This window comes from Asterias amurensis, chromosome 1 (assembly GCF_032118995.1).
Source record: "Asterias amurensis chromosome 1, ASM3211899v1".
NCBI classification, from domain to species: Eukaryota; Metazoa; Echinodermata; class Asteroidea; order Forcipulatida; family Asteriidae; genus Asterias; species Asterias amurensis.
Genome location: NC_092648.1, coordinates 37,439,109 through 37,457,383, shown reverse-complemented (window position 1 = coordinate 37,457,383; position 18,275 = coordinate 37,439,109). Strand labels below are relative to the sequence as shown.

General features: G+C 37.6%; 3 protein-coding genes across 3 annotated transcripts; 1 reads left to right on the top strand and 2 right to left on the bottom strand.

Moving 5' to 3' along the window:
• Nucleotides 1-134: 134 nt before the first annotated feature.
• Nucleotides 135-4,548, bottom strand: LOC139939021 (uncharacterized). The gene is made up of 2 exons (XM_071934735.1): nt 4,446-4,548; nt 135-3,280 (listed from the first exon to the last, which is right to left on the bottom strand). The coding sequence occupies exon 2, from the start codon at nt 3,264-3,266 to the stop codon at nt 900-902; it is 2,367 nt and encodes a 788-aa protein (XP_071790836.1). The 5' UTR covers nt 3,267-3,280; nt 4,446-4,548; the 3' UTR covers nt 135-899.
• A 97-nt stretch (nt 4,549-4,645) lies between these two features.
• LOC139939002 (tRNA (adenine(58)-N(1))-methyltransferase non-catalytic subunit TRM6-like) lies at nt 4,646-14,169 on the top strand. Its single transcript, XM_071934711.1, has 11 exons — nt 4,646-4,792; nt 6,563-6,699; nt 7,319-7,419; nt 8,283-8,374; nt 9,242-9,325; nt 9,701-9,825; nt 10,112-10,635; nt 11,176-11,261; nt 11,433-11,535; nt 11,879-11,971; nt 12,568-14,169. The coding sequence occupies exons 1-11, from the start codon at nt 4,695-4,697 to the stop codon at nt 12,661-12,663; spliced, it is 1,539 nt and encodes a 512-aa protein (XP_071790812.1). The 5' UTR covers nt 4,646-4,694; the 3' UTR covers nt 12,664-14,169.
• A 141-nt stretch (nt 14,170-14,310) lies between these two features.
• On the bottom strand, nt 14,311-17,823 carry LOC139939010 (protein Churchill-like). The gene is made up of 4 exons (XM_071934723.1): nt 17,687-17,823; nt 16,646-16,784; nt 15,800-15,870; nt 14,311-15,309 (listed from the first exon to the last, which is right to left on the bottom strand). Exons 1-4 carry the CDS (start codon nt 17,723-17,725, stop codon nt 15,217-15,219), a joined length of 342 nt encoding a protein of 113 aa, XP_071790824.1. The 5' UTR covers nt 17,726-17,823; the 3' UTR covers nt 14,311-15,216.
• Nucleotides 17,824-18,275: the final 452 nt, after the last annotated feature.

The window sequence follows — 18,275 nt, the reverse complement described above, 5'->3', positions numbered from 1 at the left end:
CCCCCTGTCCAATATTTGCATAAGAGAGTGAACATATTGTAAACTAGGGCAAGTTCATAACTTCAGGCTGGCGTCTTGTTAACAGACAATAGTTTAAAAAAAATCAAGTGTTGTTTTTTAATAAATAAAACTTTATTTGTTATTCCAACATAAAAACAATTTGTTACATTATCCAAAATAAGGACTCGTCCAGGTTTGGAATAACTCTCCTTAGAAAATAATAATTTAAAAACTTACGTTGTGAAAGTTTGTGTTTTCTTGCTCCTACCAGTAAACCGTTACAAATAAAGTTATAGTTTAGTCCTGTTTTCAGAAATCATTATCATTTCGTTTGGAACACAAGCAGAATAAATAACGGATGTAGTTTGCATATGAGTTTCTGATTTAATAGAACGCAACTTTGTTCTTAAATTTATCTTTGATGTAGGCCTTTGATTTCTTTACGAGTTGTTATGTATTTCTGAACAACCGTGAGCATAGATTTGTCCACTCTTCCTAAACAACGGCAAAGAAAGGCTAACGATAAATCCCTAATAACAATAACATGAACACAATTATTGGAGGATTATATAAGTGATTTTACTTTCCCAAGACATTTTTTATGTAAAAAAAATCCCATTACACCTTTTATGATTGACCAAAAATCCCAACACGGTTGTTGTACTAGCATTTGTATTAACATTTCATTATGCACGATATTTTGCTCAAATATTTCAGTGGTTTCAGTTTTTAGTCATGATTGAAAGTTTGTTCAACAAAATATGGAATGAGTAAACTGAATTCTCAAATAAAGGCAGCTATACAAATGCCCATGATAGTGTTTGTAAGTTGGTATTCCCGCCGTGAGTTCATAAACCAGTCGTCTGGGTTTTTGCAACCGAGAGTTTTTGCAACTTTAGCTATCGCACCTGATGATTTAGAGTTTTTCTCCCATTTGCGATCTTTTCCTGAGCACTCCAGCTTTTTATCCGTTCTTTCTCCAGCACAAGGAGTTCTTCTGGAGCAATCTGTAAGATGTCTGTGATGGTGCTAAGGAGACCCGATCGTTTATGTCTTACTAATGTGGTAGCATCCTTGGATAAGAGAAGACAGGCACGACAAGGTCTGCCGTTCGAATCCCGCCTAAAGCGTAACCTTGCCACGTTCATATACAGTAAGTTGTAGACATGAGATTGCAAAGACATTACCCACGTTATGTGCAGCCCCTCAGTGGTGGTGAAAAATGACCTGAAGATGCAGATAAGGAGATGGGTCTTCAGTTCGCATAGATGTGTATTGGGTGGAACTTGGATGTAGATCTTAACATACACCGTTGGGACATTCCTCGAAGCTACTGTAAGATACGTCTCCATATCTGACTCTATTCCGGGAGGGATCCACCTCAAAGGAGGTTTAACAGCGATGTAGTTATCGGGCCATTCAAACGACTCGTAAGATTCACCGTGTCTTAAAGTGTCTGCTTTCATCTTGATATTCTCCTTATGTTTCCCTCTTACATATTTCCCTGTTCGTTTTAGAGTTTGTTTCAGGGTCTGTTTCGTGGTTTTACTGGGAGTGTCGTCGCAGTTTTCAGATCCCAGTATTCTTGGCCGATACTTTTGGTTCGGGGTCAAAGTAAAATGAACTTTTTTATTCTTGAGGATCTTTGGCATTCTGAGAGTTCCTGTCCTACTTCTCCTGTTGAGTCGACTTGGCACATCTTCCTTTTGTCTGCAGTTTCCGTTAATGTTCCCGTTAGGAAGTCTAGCTTCCATGAACTCTGTGCTAAGGGGGCTGGTGATGAAACTGCTTGACTCTGCATCCACTGAGCATCCATCTTCGGCGATGTTGTTGGAGAATCTCGTACAGGCACAGTTGTTGTGCTCAAAGTCCTGAATTAATACTGTTTCTATTACCTTTTCTTCATCTTCTTCAACCTCATCCTCATGCTCGTTGTCAACACATTCAATGATGACAAGACTTTCTGATGAGGTTGTTATAGCACACCGTCCTCTCATGTCACCCGATGTGCCCCGGTGTAGGGAACGGCTGGACTTGGGGCTCGTTATGGGAACACTGGTGCAAGTATAGTCCGTACCGTCGGAGTTGTAGTGAAAGAAAGTTACCTCGCCGTGCTGGTCGTCTGTGGTCCTTTCTCTATGGTTGAAAGCTGGTGGTGGGTTATCTTCGGTTGACTCAGTTTCTTTAAGGAATGGATCACACTGGGAGAAATCGCTAGGCAAGTATGAACTCATGTCCTGTAGTTCCACGTCAGCCGGCTCCTTCTTGAAGCTAGCCAGTAAATGTTTAATCAGAGGGTGCCGAGACAGCCTGCTGCCCGCCATGACATGTTGCCCGTGAATGCCATGATTTACATCAATACATTTCTTCCGTCGTCGTTCCACTGAACCGGAACGGCCTGCAGTTTTGGCATTCTTCCCCTTGTTCAATGGTTTGTAGTCTTTAGTTTTGGAACTTGATACAGGCGCGACCAAATCCTCATTGACGGTGACAATAGGGGGCTTTGGGGAGCTCGTGCTTCTCTCGGGGCCAGCTTCATCTGAATATTGCCTCCAAATCGATGCCATAACACTGGGAACAAACAAAGCCGCTGAGGTGCCAGGACTTTTCTTATACCGCGGTTGCATTATTGTCGGCATATTACTCTCGCTAGTTGGGTTAAATACATCAAGGAGGACACTCTTAAGATGGCCAGACCATTGTTGAGATATTCCGACTGAAGGAATATTAAATCCCCAGTCTAATCCATCCGTCCATCCGGATGAGCCGATAGATGTACTTGATCCAGAGCTGTTGATGTGGTAAAAAGATTGAGGTTTCTGTAACTCTGGTATCAAATCCAAAACAGATGGACTCGAGCTGTAACAGTGGAAATCATGTCTCTCACTCGAAGTTGTCGATTGGTGACTTTCTTCAATAATGGCGTCTAATATCGGGTGGTTTGGATGGTTTATATTATTCTCGAGTTCCTGGCACCCCGGGGATGCTGTTCCCCAGCTCCCTGCCGCAATAAAGCCCACACACTGCGGGTCAGATTGCTCCCCAGCTTGACTCGTAACCTCATTCCTGGTGTCTTCGTGACCTAACTCTGGGATGTGAGTGTGGATTGGTTGTTCATGATGATCAAAGGTTGGATGGGGGTGTGTGTGGTAAATCGTTGCTGATGGGCCCAGCCAAGACGGTCCTACAAGATGTTGTCTGCTGTCACTGATTTTATAGATGACCCGTTTCTTTGTCCCAATACGTGGACGGTCGCTTGAAGTCATTACGATAGTAATTTCTAAATAAAATAAATAAACAAAGAACACAATTTCAATCGCTTTATTCAAGCATGGAGGTGTTCCTCCATGATTCAAGTAGCAAAATTGTAATGCATGTCAACATTCCTTGGTTTAAATTCACCCCACCAACGGTACGGGACTATACTGCCCAACCTCAAGCCCCGAACTTAGACAACTGGTATTTTTATGATATTGCGACAATTTGTTTTTCTTTCAATTCACTGAAGTTATCTTTAAGAAACAGTTTTCGTTTTTTTGAAAAGCCCACCATGTTTGCTCTTTTTTTGTACGTCGCAAATAAAAAAGTATAACACAACTATTATAGGGACAGAACAATTTCAGATTGAAAAGAAGAAGCTTTTAGATAAAATGCACATTGTTACACTAGGGTTTTTTTCCCAGCTCATGGGGGCCTACCGAAGATTTTGTCGGTTAACGTACTTCTTATTATAGTCCTATCCTAACTATTTGTATATTTATCCCGAGTGGAGTTTGTGTGCAGTACCGAACAGATACAGATGACCAAGGCTACATTCAACGTCAAAATGTTGAAGTCTGCTTTGAAGTTCGTAAACAAATAGTACACGAGGACATGTCATGAAGCTCTTCAAGAAAAGCTAAGGGCTCAATCTCATGCAACGCTTCTTCACACAGTGATATGGATTATAACTGGAACAGCCTCCCAGCCCAAAGTGGTAAAACGGCCGGACAACCAATCACTTCAAAATAGCTTTGTGAGTCAACATGGATATGTGGTGTTAATGAAAAGGCATGGGCCTAGGTCCCTAAGCCTACAATAGTAAACAAAAATCCCAACTTTAAGTTTAGGTATAGTATAAATCAAAGTGTACTGTAAGTGTAAGTGGAACTTTAACAGACGTGTCATAAAACAACAAAAACACATTTTAGTAAACACACAAACAATTATTAAGATGTTTTATTTACTAAAATTAAATGCCATAACAAAACTAAATACACATGTAGTTCCTATCTTGATTAGCTCAAATGGTGGTAGGCTGCCCTACTCTTGTTTTACACGTAGGCCTACCACTATTAGTATTAGGACTAATGGAGGCATAATCCTTTTCTCCAGAAAGGTGCACTTGCCACAACAAAGTTATAACTTTTAATCAAAGATATTACAACAAAGCAATAAATACTTACAAAATGTATGACCTGTTGTTATAAAAGATTCAACTGACTTGTTAAAATAATGTTCCCTTTTTTCCTTTTTTGTTGTTGCGCGGCAGCCTCTCCTATTAGCGCGTGTTTTTTAAAGAATAGTTTAGGCGCTTTAATTTGTTGGAGGAATAAAACACACTCAAACAAACAAAGCATACAGGTCACAAAGGTCAAACCCCACATGCGCGCAGCAGACACTTGGTAAAATCTGTGTGATTTGCATGCAGAAATATGGCTACAAAAAGTGACGCGAGTGTTATAAAACAGGGCCAAAATGTCATTCTGAAGAAAGGGAAGAATCTCAGACTTTATCAAGTATGGAAGAAAAGGTAAGTTATCGTTAGTAAAACCTTAGTTGAATCATGAATTGATGAAACGTGTATCCTCTTTTACTTTAGTCTTACTCTTACCAGTTTTCACGGTATAAATTATGCCTTCTTTTTCTTTGCATTGCCATTGCCCCATTGGGAAAAAATAATGATGCGATATATCAACCGATGCCCTAATTATCTTCATTTGTTTATATTAAGTATGCAAACATAAATTAAAACTTGATGGACATTGAAATTTTCACACCACACACCGATCTTCAATGACTTTAACTGGTCCCATTTGTTTTGAGTTTTTCCTGTTTTCAAGGCAAACGAGAAAGAATGGTTTCCCGGTGTCGGTGAAGCCATACGTGGAAGAATTATCTGCACTGACTGCAAGTGTTCTGTGAGACTCTGTGTATGACGCTATAGCCAGCAGTTGTCTTCATTTTATTCACAATATATTTTATGACATTTTAAAAATTACCATGGTAGGGCCATAGAGTAAGGACAGACTAGCCTAATTTGCAAAAAAAAAAAAAAATCAAAATTAAATAAAAAGTGTGAATAATTAATTATTGGCTTTTAAATCTGATTTTTATTTATTTAAAAAAAAAAAATTCCCCTTAATATTTATAATAAAGCGTAAAAATAAAAAGTGAAAATTGAATCACCAAGCTGATGTTTAAATTTTAATATTATTTATAATTACATTGATACGAGGGTTAAAAAAAATCTAAAAAAATACTAGAAAATGATATAAGGCACATGACTTCTTTTCTCTGTATTTTTTTTTCCCAGAATGCTCAGCAGAATGTTCAGTTACATGATTTGATTATCGTGAATTGTGAATTTAAATAGTGTTTGATGAAAATTTTTCGGCGGGAATTTTTTTTTTATGTCGCCTAAACATTATGGCGTATTTTTGTACCTTCAAGTAGAAATGCCTAAAATACCAAACTTTTTGCATTAACCAGTGGAGCCTTAGGTGTTGCTTAGTTTTGGTCAAGGGAGAGGAGACTCTTTGCTTGGCAAATAAATTTTGTGTATCTATATCTAGGGACTGTTTAGTGTTTACATCGCGCACAGAGAGGTAAAAGATTTGCCTCGATTTTAGGGACACCTTGAAAATAGGACCTCCTACAATATATCTACTCTCTGACCATGGAGGTTGAATTCTGACTGAGTCTGGCCCTGGCTGGCTGAGTCTGTCTGACAATGTTTGGGTCGGTTTTCATATTCACCAGTTCTTGTGATATTTTCTTTGAATGTTTTAAATGATGTATTTTCTGGTTTTTATACCTCCATGGTGTGACCAATTTTTCAAAAACGGATATCTCATTCATTGAGCTAAAATTACTAAATAAATGAGATATATATTTTGTTTCAATCAATCATATCGAATGCAAACGTGGCGGCGCCATACCATACAGAAAACTTTTCCTCCCAAGCTGTTCAAAGCGAATGTTCAAAGCGAAAAAAGAGGTGTGTCGTCAAATTCACATCAAATTCAAATTCGCTTTGCATTCAAAGGAAGTTAGTTGCGAAAACATAACCCTCCTCTCGCTGTCGGGAGGAGGGTTATGGGCTTAACTCAGACTTGTCATGGAGCAAATTTTTTCATGTTTGTAATAATTATGGAAATACCATTTATTTATTTTTTTTTTATGTTAATACTTATAGTTATAACTTGATATAGCTCTATCTGTTGTCAAAGAGTTTTATGTATTATTTACAATTGATAAATTGTCATTTCTTGTTTGTTTGTTCCTTTGTTTTTTGATATAGGAAGGTGCAATTAGATAAAAAACACTTTTGTCTTGATGATGCAATTGGTAAGCCTTATGGGACGACATGGGAGCCGAGTGGTAAAGGTTTACAGCAAATAACACCAGACTGTGAAATAGAGGAAGGAGATGGGCAAGGTATGTCAGATTTTAATATATATCTGGTTTGTTTTCTAAGCTGGCTGATTGGAAATTTACCATGAAGTTTGTGTCAATAAGAATTTATTTAAACATTTCCAGGACAGCTAGATAATGCAGGGCCATTTTTGTGGGTTATCCTGAACAATCCTGAAGTGGTCCTCAGAATTCTAAGACTACCAATCTGAGAAAAATTGTGCATTTCTCGTCAAGTAAATGCCATCTTATTGTGTATTTTTTAGGAATAATTGTTGTACCAATGTTTTTAATGAGCTTTTAATCTGTCGTCGTTTTATTTGATTACCAGTTTTTGTAATAATTATGTAAAGTACATTGTTTGTTGATGTTGTGTGCTCATTATTATTCATTGTTCATTAACTGTTTCGATGTTAAAATTAAAATAGATTCTATACTTCTTGCTACCTTAGTGATTGGTGTTATTCAAAATTCACATTTTCTTCTGTTTTTGGTATCCTGACATAGACTTTTCAAATGTTGATTGTGTAATAACTATGAATGATGCTATTTAATTTTAAAATTTTTTAAAAATATATTTTGCCATGAGAATTTCCTCTAGAATTACTAGCTTCGTAAAGTAGTCTTTTGTTGATATCTACAGCAGGAGGAGCGGACAATCGTTCTATTAATGACGACAGACATTCACAGAAACTAAAAGATGAAGATATTAAGGAGCTGAGAAGTCAAGGCAAGACTGGAGAGGTTAGAATAACTTTCTCTTCATCAAGAAAGACCACCAGTTTCAATAAGCTGGTCAATAACAACAAACTAAAACTTAGGCGGAGTCCAAAACGGCTACTACAGCTACAGCTAGATCAGCGCGTCTGTCATTGTTGAAAAATAGGCAGACATGCCGATCTAGTCGTAGCTGTAACCAAAGTCCCTGTGTCTGACACAGCCTAAGTTAATTGTTTGCCTTCTTTATAGAGGCTCTGTCGTCACGTTCAAATCAGGTCTTTGGCTTTACCTGGAATTATGAACTCTCACCCTGCTACTACATGCACACACCATCTGTAGCATGTATCTATGGAGATAAAAGAATTATGGACTCTCATCCTGCTACTACATGCACACACCATCTGTAGCATGTATCTATGGAGATAAAAGAATTATGGACTCTCATCCTGCTACTACATGCACACACCATCTGTAGCATGTATCTATGGAGATAAAAGAATTATGGACTCTCACCCTGCTACTACATGCACACACCCTCGGTAGCATGTATCTAGGCAGATAATATTTAATGAACATTTCAGCCACAGACCTTCTTAGATCATCATGACATAACCCCTAAACCTTTCCTGGTCATTTAAAATTGTCCAGCATTTTTGAATAATAGATAAACTAATGCCAGCCTGTAATTTAATATCATGTGAATGCAGTTACACAGTACACACATGTATGTTTGTACAGTCGTGCCACCATAAACAACCATTTTTAGTTGAATGGTTCAAATGGTGAGTCAACTCACTGCAAAAAGTTACTATCTTTTGAAATTTGAAACCGCACGTTTTGGGGTGAGTACTTTTTCATTTCATGATTATTGATCTGATTTGTTTTAGGTGATTATTGAACAGCTTGTTCAGAATAGCAAAAGCTTCAAGGATAAAACGGTTTATTCTCAATCCAAATATCTCAAGAGGAAAAGAGAAAAGTAAGTCTTCAAGTTTTGAAGTTTTTTTCATTTTTTGCATTTTTAACCAGTTTTAAGTTAAAAGCACAACATAACTAAACATAACAGTTAATATTTATAAGGCGCAATTCCATCTAGATCATAGCGCACTAGAAAGAAATTAACTTGGAAAAGGGTGAGTCTTAAGGACTTTATGAAAAGCAGAAAGAGTATTAGATTCCCTAATGGCAGTTGGGAGATTGTTCCAAATTATTGGCCCAGCCACACTGAAAGCCTTTTGAGTTTTGACCTAGAATTAGGTTTTGTCTGTTTAACCTGAAACATCTTAAATGTTGATGAAATGTTCACAGGTTGTTTGGAATAGAGGGTACAGCTGAATTAATAATAAATAAAACAAAGGAAATGACCAACAATCGGTTTTAATTACAATGTATTTTTTTTTAAAGATGCTATGTCAGATTTTTGACCCCAAACATTAAAAAATAGATTTGTTTAAGTGAATGGTATTTCAAAGAGTATCACCCGCTCTAACGAAAAAAGGTTAAACTTTTACTTTTGATGGTCAGGAACCATGACAAAATTTAAAACGTTTCTTATAAAACACATAAGAATTGGTCACGTGATATATTGTCGGGATCCCGACAAAAACTAATTTTGAGCACTTTATTTCACTGCTACTAATAGTTGGCCGACTTTTTCGAGCAATGGCTCAAATGAAAGCTTGTTTTTCGACCCCCATCAAAATACCTATTGAATTTTAAATCAAAATCGGCCAAAAATCTGACATAGCATCTTTAACATTGTTGTTTCCTGGATGGTTAAACGTAATTACTCAACATTAATTTGTTGCTGTAACCATAGTTCAAATAGACTATTTTACTTTTACAGGCATCTGATGCAGTTTCAGATCCTAAGACCAAATACAATGCTGCTTTGTGAGATGTACGGAGCAAGAGCTCCTTCTAAAAATATGTAAGTACTTCTCGACAACCCCCCTCCCCTCCCCTCCCCCCTCCACCTCACAACCATTAAACCTCTACTTGAAATTTGTTGATTTTCTTATAATCATGTTCCCAATATCTTTTGATGATTCTGTGACATGATGTAAAAACCATTTGATTAACCATGACATCACAGTCTTGTACACAATGTTTGGGTTGTTTTCAATGTTTATTGCCACTTCGCTATTTAAGAACTGTCTGATTTGTGTCTGAATCATCACAAATGTAACATTTCTGTATCAACAATTGTGAGCTGCAAAATCAAATAAGAATTGAAATCTTTTGGATTCCTTGTATGAAATGCATTGGAAAGTTATGTTATTGTGTTGTGTGTTTTTCTTTGAAGCCATTTACGGATTGACACTTTGGCTCAGATCCTTACAGCATCTAACATCCAGAGTGGCATCAATGTCATGATGATGGAGACATGTCAAGGGTTACTTCTAGGAGCTATCATGGAAAGAATGGCTGGTAAGACAGATTTTATTCCAAACAATATGCTCTGGCTTTACCGTTCCCTCAAAGACAAACAAATGTCAGTTTTATATAATTGACATAGCTCAAGACAAATCAATAATTGGCAGATTGTCATACAGTAGTCGCTTATAAATGCTATCCTTTGCTGTTGCTAATAGAAATGTACGTTTTCTTCATAAATGTTCTATACAAGAAGAAATAAATGTGTCTCTTTTACAATAAAGCTTGATTAGACTGAACAAAAGAAACACTGACCAATGTATTTGACTTTGTCTTCTAGGCCAAGGTATCGTTGTACAAATACACTCAGAGAATGCTCCAGTCATGCTTGCTGTGGATGCTTATAACTTCCCAAACAGCTACAAAGACACTCTGTATTCATTTCCATTGGATCAACTCCATCTTCTGGATGCGGAGGAGTTACTTAAAGACAGTCCTGAGGAATCTCAGAATGTAGCCGAGTCACAAAACACTAATGCTCAACAGGAGCAAACAACGGTCAATGCTATTGGTCAGGACCAAGTAACAGTTGATTCTATTGGTCAGGACCAAGTAACGGTCGATGGTGACCATCTTCAAATGAAATCCCAACACTCAGAATTCTTAAGAGATGAGACTTCAAGATTAGTAACAAACGATGTACATATTGGAATGGAAGAAACGACAGAGCAATTATCTAGAGGTGATGAGGAAGTACTTATGGCTTCTTGTGACACTACGGGGGATCCATCCAGTAACTCTAAAGACATGGAGTGTTCATCACAAACTGATGGGAAACAAGGACTCAAAAGAAAATTTGCAGTGGTGAGAACAATTAATGTTGGAAACAATCTTGAGGAGTGTTAGGGCCTTGGCACACGAGGCAATTTACAGCCAACCAGTTCCAGGCTCCATGAAGATATAATCTTCTTTGGAATCATAAGACATTATTTGAAAAATGACTTGTTGGCTACAAAAGTAGTCCTGTAGCATGCACTGTATTTGGTTGCCTCCAAGTTGCCTGCAAAAGTTGCATTTTTAATTAAGTTTTTTCAAGAACATAGAATTAGTTGTTGCATTCTTAATTCTTACCAACTAAAAGGACCTATTGTATAAATGCAAAAAATAGTTAATGGCCTGACGTTTTGATCCTAGCAGAATCTTTCTCAAAGGCTATTGACTTCTCCATCTTTCATAACATTTTACTTTTATTGCCTTCAAGGCAAAGTATAATTTTTTTGATTGTTAAAATATCAATTTTCAACAGTTGGGAAATATCTGCAAAAAGACCAACTTGTAAAAACCTTTCCAAAAAAATAATTTTGTAACTGATGATTTGTTTTTTTTTGCTTCATTTTTTACAAGAATCCAGAGAAGTTGGCGAGGAAACAACGAAGAAGAGAAAAACAAATTCGAGTTGGTACTCTTCTTCACTCTACTATGATGGATACGTAAGTCATACATTTTATACTTGTCTTGTATTATTCATGTCCTGTTTTACTCGTTGGTAAAGTATATATTAATACACTCTTAGAGACTCGTAGTAAATGTATACAATTTTGGCTTCCAAGTTTTTATTACTATTGTTATTTGAATGTTTGTTTGATTGATTTGTTTACTAGGTTGGTACTAGCATGTAGATTTCAACCCCTTCCTATCTTCAAGGCATTATATAAATACTTGGCGCCATCGAGGCCATTCGTTGTGTACTGTCATTACATTGAGGTAAGTTAAGTTCTGGATAATGTTAGTCACATTTACATATAACATGACACCTATTTATGGAACTAATTTGTTGGCATTGTTGGAAATACTTTGCTTAGCTGACACAGGTTTCAGCCAAAGCTACGTTGATTGTGATTTGTTCTCTTCTATATCTTATCAATCTTAGGACATCAATTTTGTTTTGAAGCAATTTTCTTTCAGAGGATTTTTATAATGGCTGACTAAGCCTAAGCCAAGGTAGATGTTGTGAGTGACTCATACTCTAGATTCTTTTACACCTTTGTATGATCATTGATAAGTACATGTTTTTGTTTGTTTGTTTGTTTGTTTGTGTGACGTGCAGCCTCTGATGGAATGTAATGAGTGGTTGAGGAACTCTGGAGATGCAGTGGCAGTCAACATTAGAGTTACAGAAACATGGTTCAGAGAGTATCAGGTAGGGCAAAATTATTTTATATTTTTAAGGCAGTGGACACTATTGGTATTTACTCAAAGTAATTATTAGCATAAAACCTTACTTGGTAACGAGTAATGGGGAGAGGTTGATAGTATAGAACATTGCGAGAAACGGCTCCTTGTGAAGTGCCATAGTTTTTGAGAAAGAAGTAATTTTCCATGAATTTGATTTTGAGACCTCAGATTTAGAATGTTAGGTTTTGAAATCAAGCATCTGAAAGCACACAACGTCGTGTGACAAGGGTGTTTTTTTCTTTCATTATTATCTCGCAACTTCGACAATCGATTGAGCTCATATTTTCACAGGTTTGTTATTTTATGCATCCCCTCCACCCTGTGTATCTTTAGTGTGTGCTTGGAGCCTTAAGGTGGAGGTACAGGAAGAAAGTAAGGGAACATTGAGGTATTTAAATGGCTTACCCAGGCAAACTCCCAGGTATTAGCTTCTCCCACTTGTGAACAATCACATGGGTTGCAGTGGAGTTGATTTCTCAGGAATCGATTAATGTGAACAGAGCTTTAGTTGGCTGCACAACTTGGTGGTTTGCATGTCCATTTTCTTTGCTTTCCTTTCAGGTACTACCAGAGCGTACACATCCCCATGTCAACATGAGCGGTACCGGTGGATATATACTAACTGGAATCAAAGTGTGTGATGAAGCACAAGAATAATGGATCCAAACATGTATTAATTGATTCCCTTATACTGAGGACTGCACTAGTAAACTGATAATGCTTTCCATGGGATCAGGTTTACTACCATAATCAGAGTCCAACAGTTTGGGTGTTGAGTTACTGAATGGTTGGACTGAGGACTGCACTAGTTAACTGATCATGCTTTACATGTGATCAGGCATACCACCATAATCAGAGTCCAAAAGTTTGGGTGTTGCGTTACTGAATGGTGAGGGACTGAGGACTGCACTAGTAAACTGATCATGCTTTACATGTGATCAGGCATACCACCATAATCAGAGTCCAACACTTTGGGTGTTGCGTTACTGTATGGTGTTGGATTGAGGACTGCACTAGTAAACTGATTATGCTTTACATGGGATCAGGTTTACTACCATAATCAGAGTCCAACACTTTGGGTGTTGCGTTACTGTATGGTAGCGGATTGAGGACTGCACTAGTAAACTGATTATGCTTTACATGGGATCAGGCATACCACCATGATCAGAGTCCAACAGTTTGGGTGTTGCGTTACTGTTTGGTAGTGGATTGAGGACTGCACTAGTAAACTGATTATGCTTTACATGGGATCAGGTTTACTGCCATAATCGGAGTTCAATAGTTTGGGTGTTGAGTTACTGAATGGTGTTGGATTGAGGACTGTACTAGTAAACTGATTATGCTTTACATGGGATCAGGTTTACTGCCATAATCAGAGTCCAACAGTTTGGGTGTTGAGTTACTGTATGGTGTTGGATTGAGGACTGCACTAGTAAACTGATTATGCTTTCCATAGGATCAGGTTTACTACCATAATCAGAATCCAGTAGTTTGGTTGTTGTTGAATCTCTGTGTAAAATGAATGTGAGGTCAATTTTACATCTGGTCAGGCTGGTATATGGCATTGTTCACAAGCCTCAAAGTGTGACGTCAGATATTAAAGTTGATCTAAAGATATACATGTACTATAATCTCACTCACTTCCTTAGATCCTCCCTAATGCAATGCCTGATCTTAATTGAGTTTGATGGATGGATTTTGGGGTCCAAAAAGCTTCTTGGTAATGGCCCAACATTTCAACCCTAGCATAATCTAGGTTTGGGCTTAGTCTGAACGACCAGCTGCGGCTACAACTGCACTTAAATAGTAGCATCCTTATGAACACTCAGCCACAGGCCTAGTCACTACAGTCTTTGATAAATGCATTGCTTTAGTCAAATATAATGTGAGGGTACTACCACCTTTTACATTTCTATTTTATAAGGTATTTTGGTTGGTAAGCAATCTTCAGCAAAAATCCTTATTTAGCATTAATATAGGAAGGGTATGTTTCCAGAACATTTCATTCCATATTTCAAAAGAACATTTCAAAGAATTTACAAATTTCCTTAAAGATGTTTCAGAAAATAACCACTGCTTTTTTGTTCCAACTTTCAGAAAAAAACTTGTTTGTTTTAAAAATATCAATGTGTACTCTTAAAGACATGTACATAAAATGTGAACATGCTGCATAAATTTAAGTACTGCTAAAGTTGATTTCATAAAACAAAATATTTCCTGGAAATTGTCATAAAATGACATTTAACACACTTTGAATTATTGACATAACTTCATGACAAAAATAATTCACAACTAATAAATAAATTATTTAATCTTTACCGTTTATTTTGTTGATATAGTTTAAAAAAAGCTGTACAGTGTACAGACGATGTGTGTAAGAACGTCTATTGTTCAAATAAACATTATTAGTTAAACTGAACATTTAATGATTGCAGATTAATTATTGATATTGGTGTCCAAATTCTGCATTCCTCGTGATATTCATTTATAAATTGGTAATTGTTGTACTTTGTTGCACTTTGTTGCACTTTTGGGTGCATTCGTTTAGCTTCCCTGGGTCGACCTCGGTCTGCCCCAGTACGTCCGAATAGCTTTGACGGGGCTCACACGGCTCAGCCCCCAGTGCCCTGCTTGTGGAGTGGGTCACTTGGGGGTGACCTGAGGTGCATGACGTCACCGCGAGAGGGCGAGTGTGATCATTCGGTTAGCTCTTGTCAGGGGCTCACCCCAGTGAGCACTGCGGGGTCGACCCAGGGAAGCTAAACGAACACACCCTTTGTATATCTATCAGTGCCAACTCTTTGGCCTGCAGCTCTATTTTATAGCGCTCCTCAGAATTCTTCCCTTGTTCACCGAATGTCGAATGGTTTGACAGTAATCATCAGGGTTTGAATGTATTCTACCATTTCATTTGGCGCAATTCTTTTTGAGTATTGATCATTTATGTACAATGTTTGAGACATCACTTTTATGCACAAGAAAAGTTGTATCCATAGTAAGCATTAACTGTTTTGGTCCACCACAGCTCGGCTTTAGAATAGCTGGATTCATTTCACCCAAAGCACCATTCTATGTAGATCTGTCCAAGCATTTGTTACTTTTATTCCATCCTAGCTGAGCATCAGAATAAGTGAATTCATTACACCCAAATCACCATTCTATGAAGATCTGTCCAAGCATTTGTTGCTTTTATTCCATCCCAGCCGAGCATCAGAATAAGTGCATTTGTTTCCCTGGATCATCTGGCAGGATGCTCCTAGTGTCTTGTGCTCTACCACATAGAATACAAACCATCGAGTATTCCTGGAATGTAAACAAATCAACCATTAAGCTAAATAAAACTAACTTAGACAATCCCAACCAATGAAGAAACCAATACAAATATTATGTCAAACTGAAATAGTGATCAATTCTGTATCCAGTGTATTGGAAACGATGTCAATGTTGTACCAAGTACATTATTAATTTGTAACTTAACCAAACATCACATTTCACTGTCAGGGCATTTCTTATGACAGAAACTGATCATTCTGAGAACACCATAAGACTTTTCCAAACCATGTGAGTTTGAAAGACAAGTCCGATACTATTCATAAATAAATCATAAAAGAAAATCTAACTCAATACATTTCCTATGAGCTTCTGTCAATCACTAGTGCCAGTTCTGTGTAAAGTGGGCGTGGCTTACAGTGAAATGACTTTTCACTTATTAACACGATAGTCAAGCTTACCTGATATTCACCATCTATTCTAATCTGGATTATACACCCATTCATGAGGCTAATATGCTTACCTGATATTCACCATCTATTCTAAACTCATACTGATGTTCAGCGATAAGATGTTCACACACAGCACACACATCTGCGAAAGAGAACCAGTGGGAAGTATCAGCTCAAAAAGATACTCTTTACTAAAGATTTGGTACCCTAGATTTGGTACCCTAGATTTGGTACCCTAGATTTGGTACCCTAGATTTGATACCCTAGATTTGGTACCCTAGATTTGATACCCTAGATTTGGTACCCTAGATTTGGTACCCTAGATTTGGTACCCTAGATTTGGTACCCTAGGTTTGATACCCTAGATTTGGTACCCTAGATTTGGTACCCTAGATTTGGTACCCTAGATTTGGTACCCTAGATTTGGTACCCTAGATTTGGTACCCTAGATTTGGTACCCTAGATTTGGTACCCTAGATTTGGTACCCTAGATTTGGTACCCTAGATTTGGTACCCTAGATTTGATATCGCAAACCTTTCCATACCCTAGAGGCCTAGATCAGTTACACACAGCTTGGTTATGGCATTGGTACCCCTTCAAGTTCATATGAGCAAGGTTTCATGGAGTAACACAATTTCTTGACAAAATTTGCAAACCAATTTTATCTTCTGGGTAAGTAAACTGTGACTGCTTGTTTCTATAATTTCTTGTTAATGGTTATTTGTAACTTGTCTACTATTTGTTACTTGTCCACCATCCATGTGACTTGGGTAGAGATATCATTATGGTTTGTGGTTAGGTATTTGTGGTAGCACCAGGTCCAGAGATTGTTGTTTGTAGTTACAGTCACAGTGATACTTGTTGTAGTGTTAGTGACAGTAGCAGTGACAGGTAGTGACAGTTGTAGTATACTCACGGTGATACATGACTGTTTCTTCCCCATCTTCATCAGTGTCTGTGTGCTTGTTCAGGATTTTTATAACTTGCCTGCTATGACAACTTGCACATTCCTGGAAATTGAAAAGGTAAGACCCATTTTCCAAGCAGACACTTCCCTGATTAAAAAGAAAACAAGAAAATTTGATACAAAAAATTATCAAACAAAATATTTACTTTGAAAATTGTAGTCAGTCAGAGGCTACTCATAGAATTATGACATGAGGTTCGTTCCGCTATCGGTGATAGCGGAACGAACCTCACAGTTCTAGGGTTAGTCATAAAATAGGCTAGCCCACCTTGTTGAGCTGTTAATGGCTCCGCTTTTAACATCGGTCTCAGTGATGAGACCGATGTTAAAAGCGGAGCCATTAACAGCTCAACAAGGTGGGCTAACCGCCCATCTTGGCTACACAAGTTTTGTGACAAACTAATAACTTCTGTGCTCATGTTTGGGTTTGATGAAGTGTTGAAAATCATGCAAAATTTCACACCACTCCCCAGGTTACCCCACATCAGTGTGATTGAACTCTTCTTGGCAAAACTATGAACTCCTATCGCTGCAGTCAATCGCGAATAGCAAAATACCAAGAGAGGGCGCTGTTGAACCCACACAAAGATGTATAGGCGATGTGTGCGCGAGTTGTGCATGACAACATACACCGCATAGCAAACTGCCCCATCTGCCTACCCACAATGCATTGCGGTTCTGAATCGCGATAAACCTTATGACAGTATTCCGCTATCGCCTCCACAATATAGCAGAACAAAACTCAATGAAGAGCGCCATCACATTAATCGGAATGTCATTGGTTCAAATCCCACTGTAGTCAATTTGTCTTTTGTTCAACAACCACAAATCATTTTTATTTTTGTGGTGTGATTTTTTGTGTGGTTCATTTTATTTGATCAGATTTATTTATAAATTAGACTCAATAGAGACTAGTTATTTTATTTTTAACGTTTCAAAAGATCAAAATTGATTACTGGAGTGCATTATGACAAATCTGAGCAAACTTACCCTGTCTGGACACTTCACTTTCACACATCCAACACACATCTTGCTTTGTACTTAATTCACTTGCGGTAAACCTTGTAACCTTTGCACGTTTATCAGTTGAGTTAGTTCATTATTAATACTGCCTGTACATTGTTTTGAAATGGCGCCACCATGTGGTCATTTATGGCCAACCTTATTTACAACCACTACCACTACATTGTAGTACAGAGCGCTACCGTAATAACACATTTTTAAAGCCTTTTTAGACTAAAGACGCATGAATAAAGGCCCTAAACTTCCCGCTGTGACGATTCAAACACAGCTCAACAGAAGTAATCGGGGAAAATTATATGTTTTGGAGACAGCACTGCCTAACATTTAGCAACATTTGATATGATGAAATGGGGGACAGTCACATCTCAAAACTTGTTCAGCTGGTATTTTAAATAACTATTGGATTTATGTGAAAAGTACGACATCGACACAAAATGTAGAATTTCCCATAAAATATGACCGGTCCACATAGTATCCTGCCTGGTAGAAAAGCAAAAAAATGTACAAAGTCACACTTATTGTAAACAGAAGTGACAAGAGTTTGAAATAATAAACG

What these genes read in the sequence shown, in the direction of transcription:
- LOC139939002 (XM_071934711.1), top strand. Translation starts at nt 4,695, where the DNA reads ATGGCTACAAAAAGTGACGCGAGTGTTATAAAACAGGGCCAAAATGTC. An exon ending in CTCAAGAGGAAAAGAGAAAA is followed by an intron (nt 8,375 to 9,241) that starts GTAAGTCTTCAA and finishes TTACTTTTACAG; the next exon opens with GCATCTGATGCAGTTTCAGA. An exon ending in TATCATGGAAAGAATGGCTG is followed by an intron (nt 9,826 to 10,111) that starts GTAAGACAGATT and finishes TTTGTCTTCTAG; the next exon opens with GCCAAGGTATCGTTGTACAA.
- LOC139939010 (XM_071934723.1), bottom strand. Translation starts at nt 17,725, where the DNA reads ATGTGTGTTGGATGTGTGAAAGTGAAGTGTCCAGACAGG. An exon ending in AGAAACAGTCATGTATCACC is followed by an intron (nt 15,871 to 16,645) that starts GTGAGTATACTA and finishes TCTCTTTCGCAG; the next exon opens with ATGTGTGTGCTGTGTGTGAA. An exon ending in GAATAGATGGTGAATATCAG is followed by an intron (nt 15,310 to 15,799) that starts GTAAGCATATTA and finishes TTTACATTCCAG; the next exon opens with GAATACTCGATGGTTTGTAT.
- LOC139939021 (XM_071934735.1), bottom strand. Translation starts at nt 3,266, where the DNA reads ATGACTTCAAGCGACCGTCCACGTATTGGGACAAAGAAACGGGTCATC.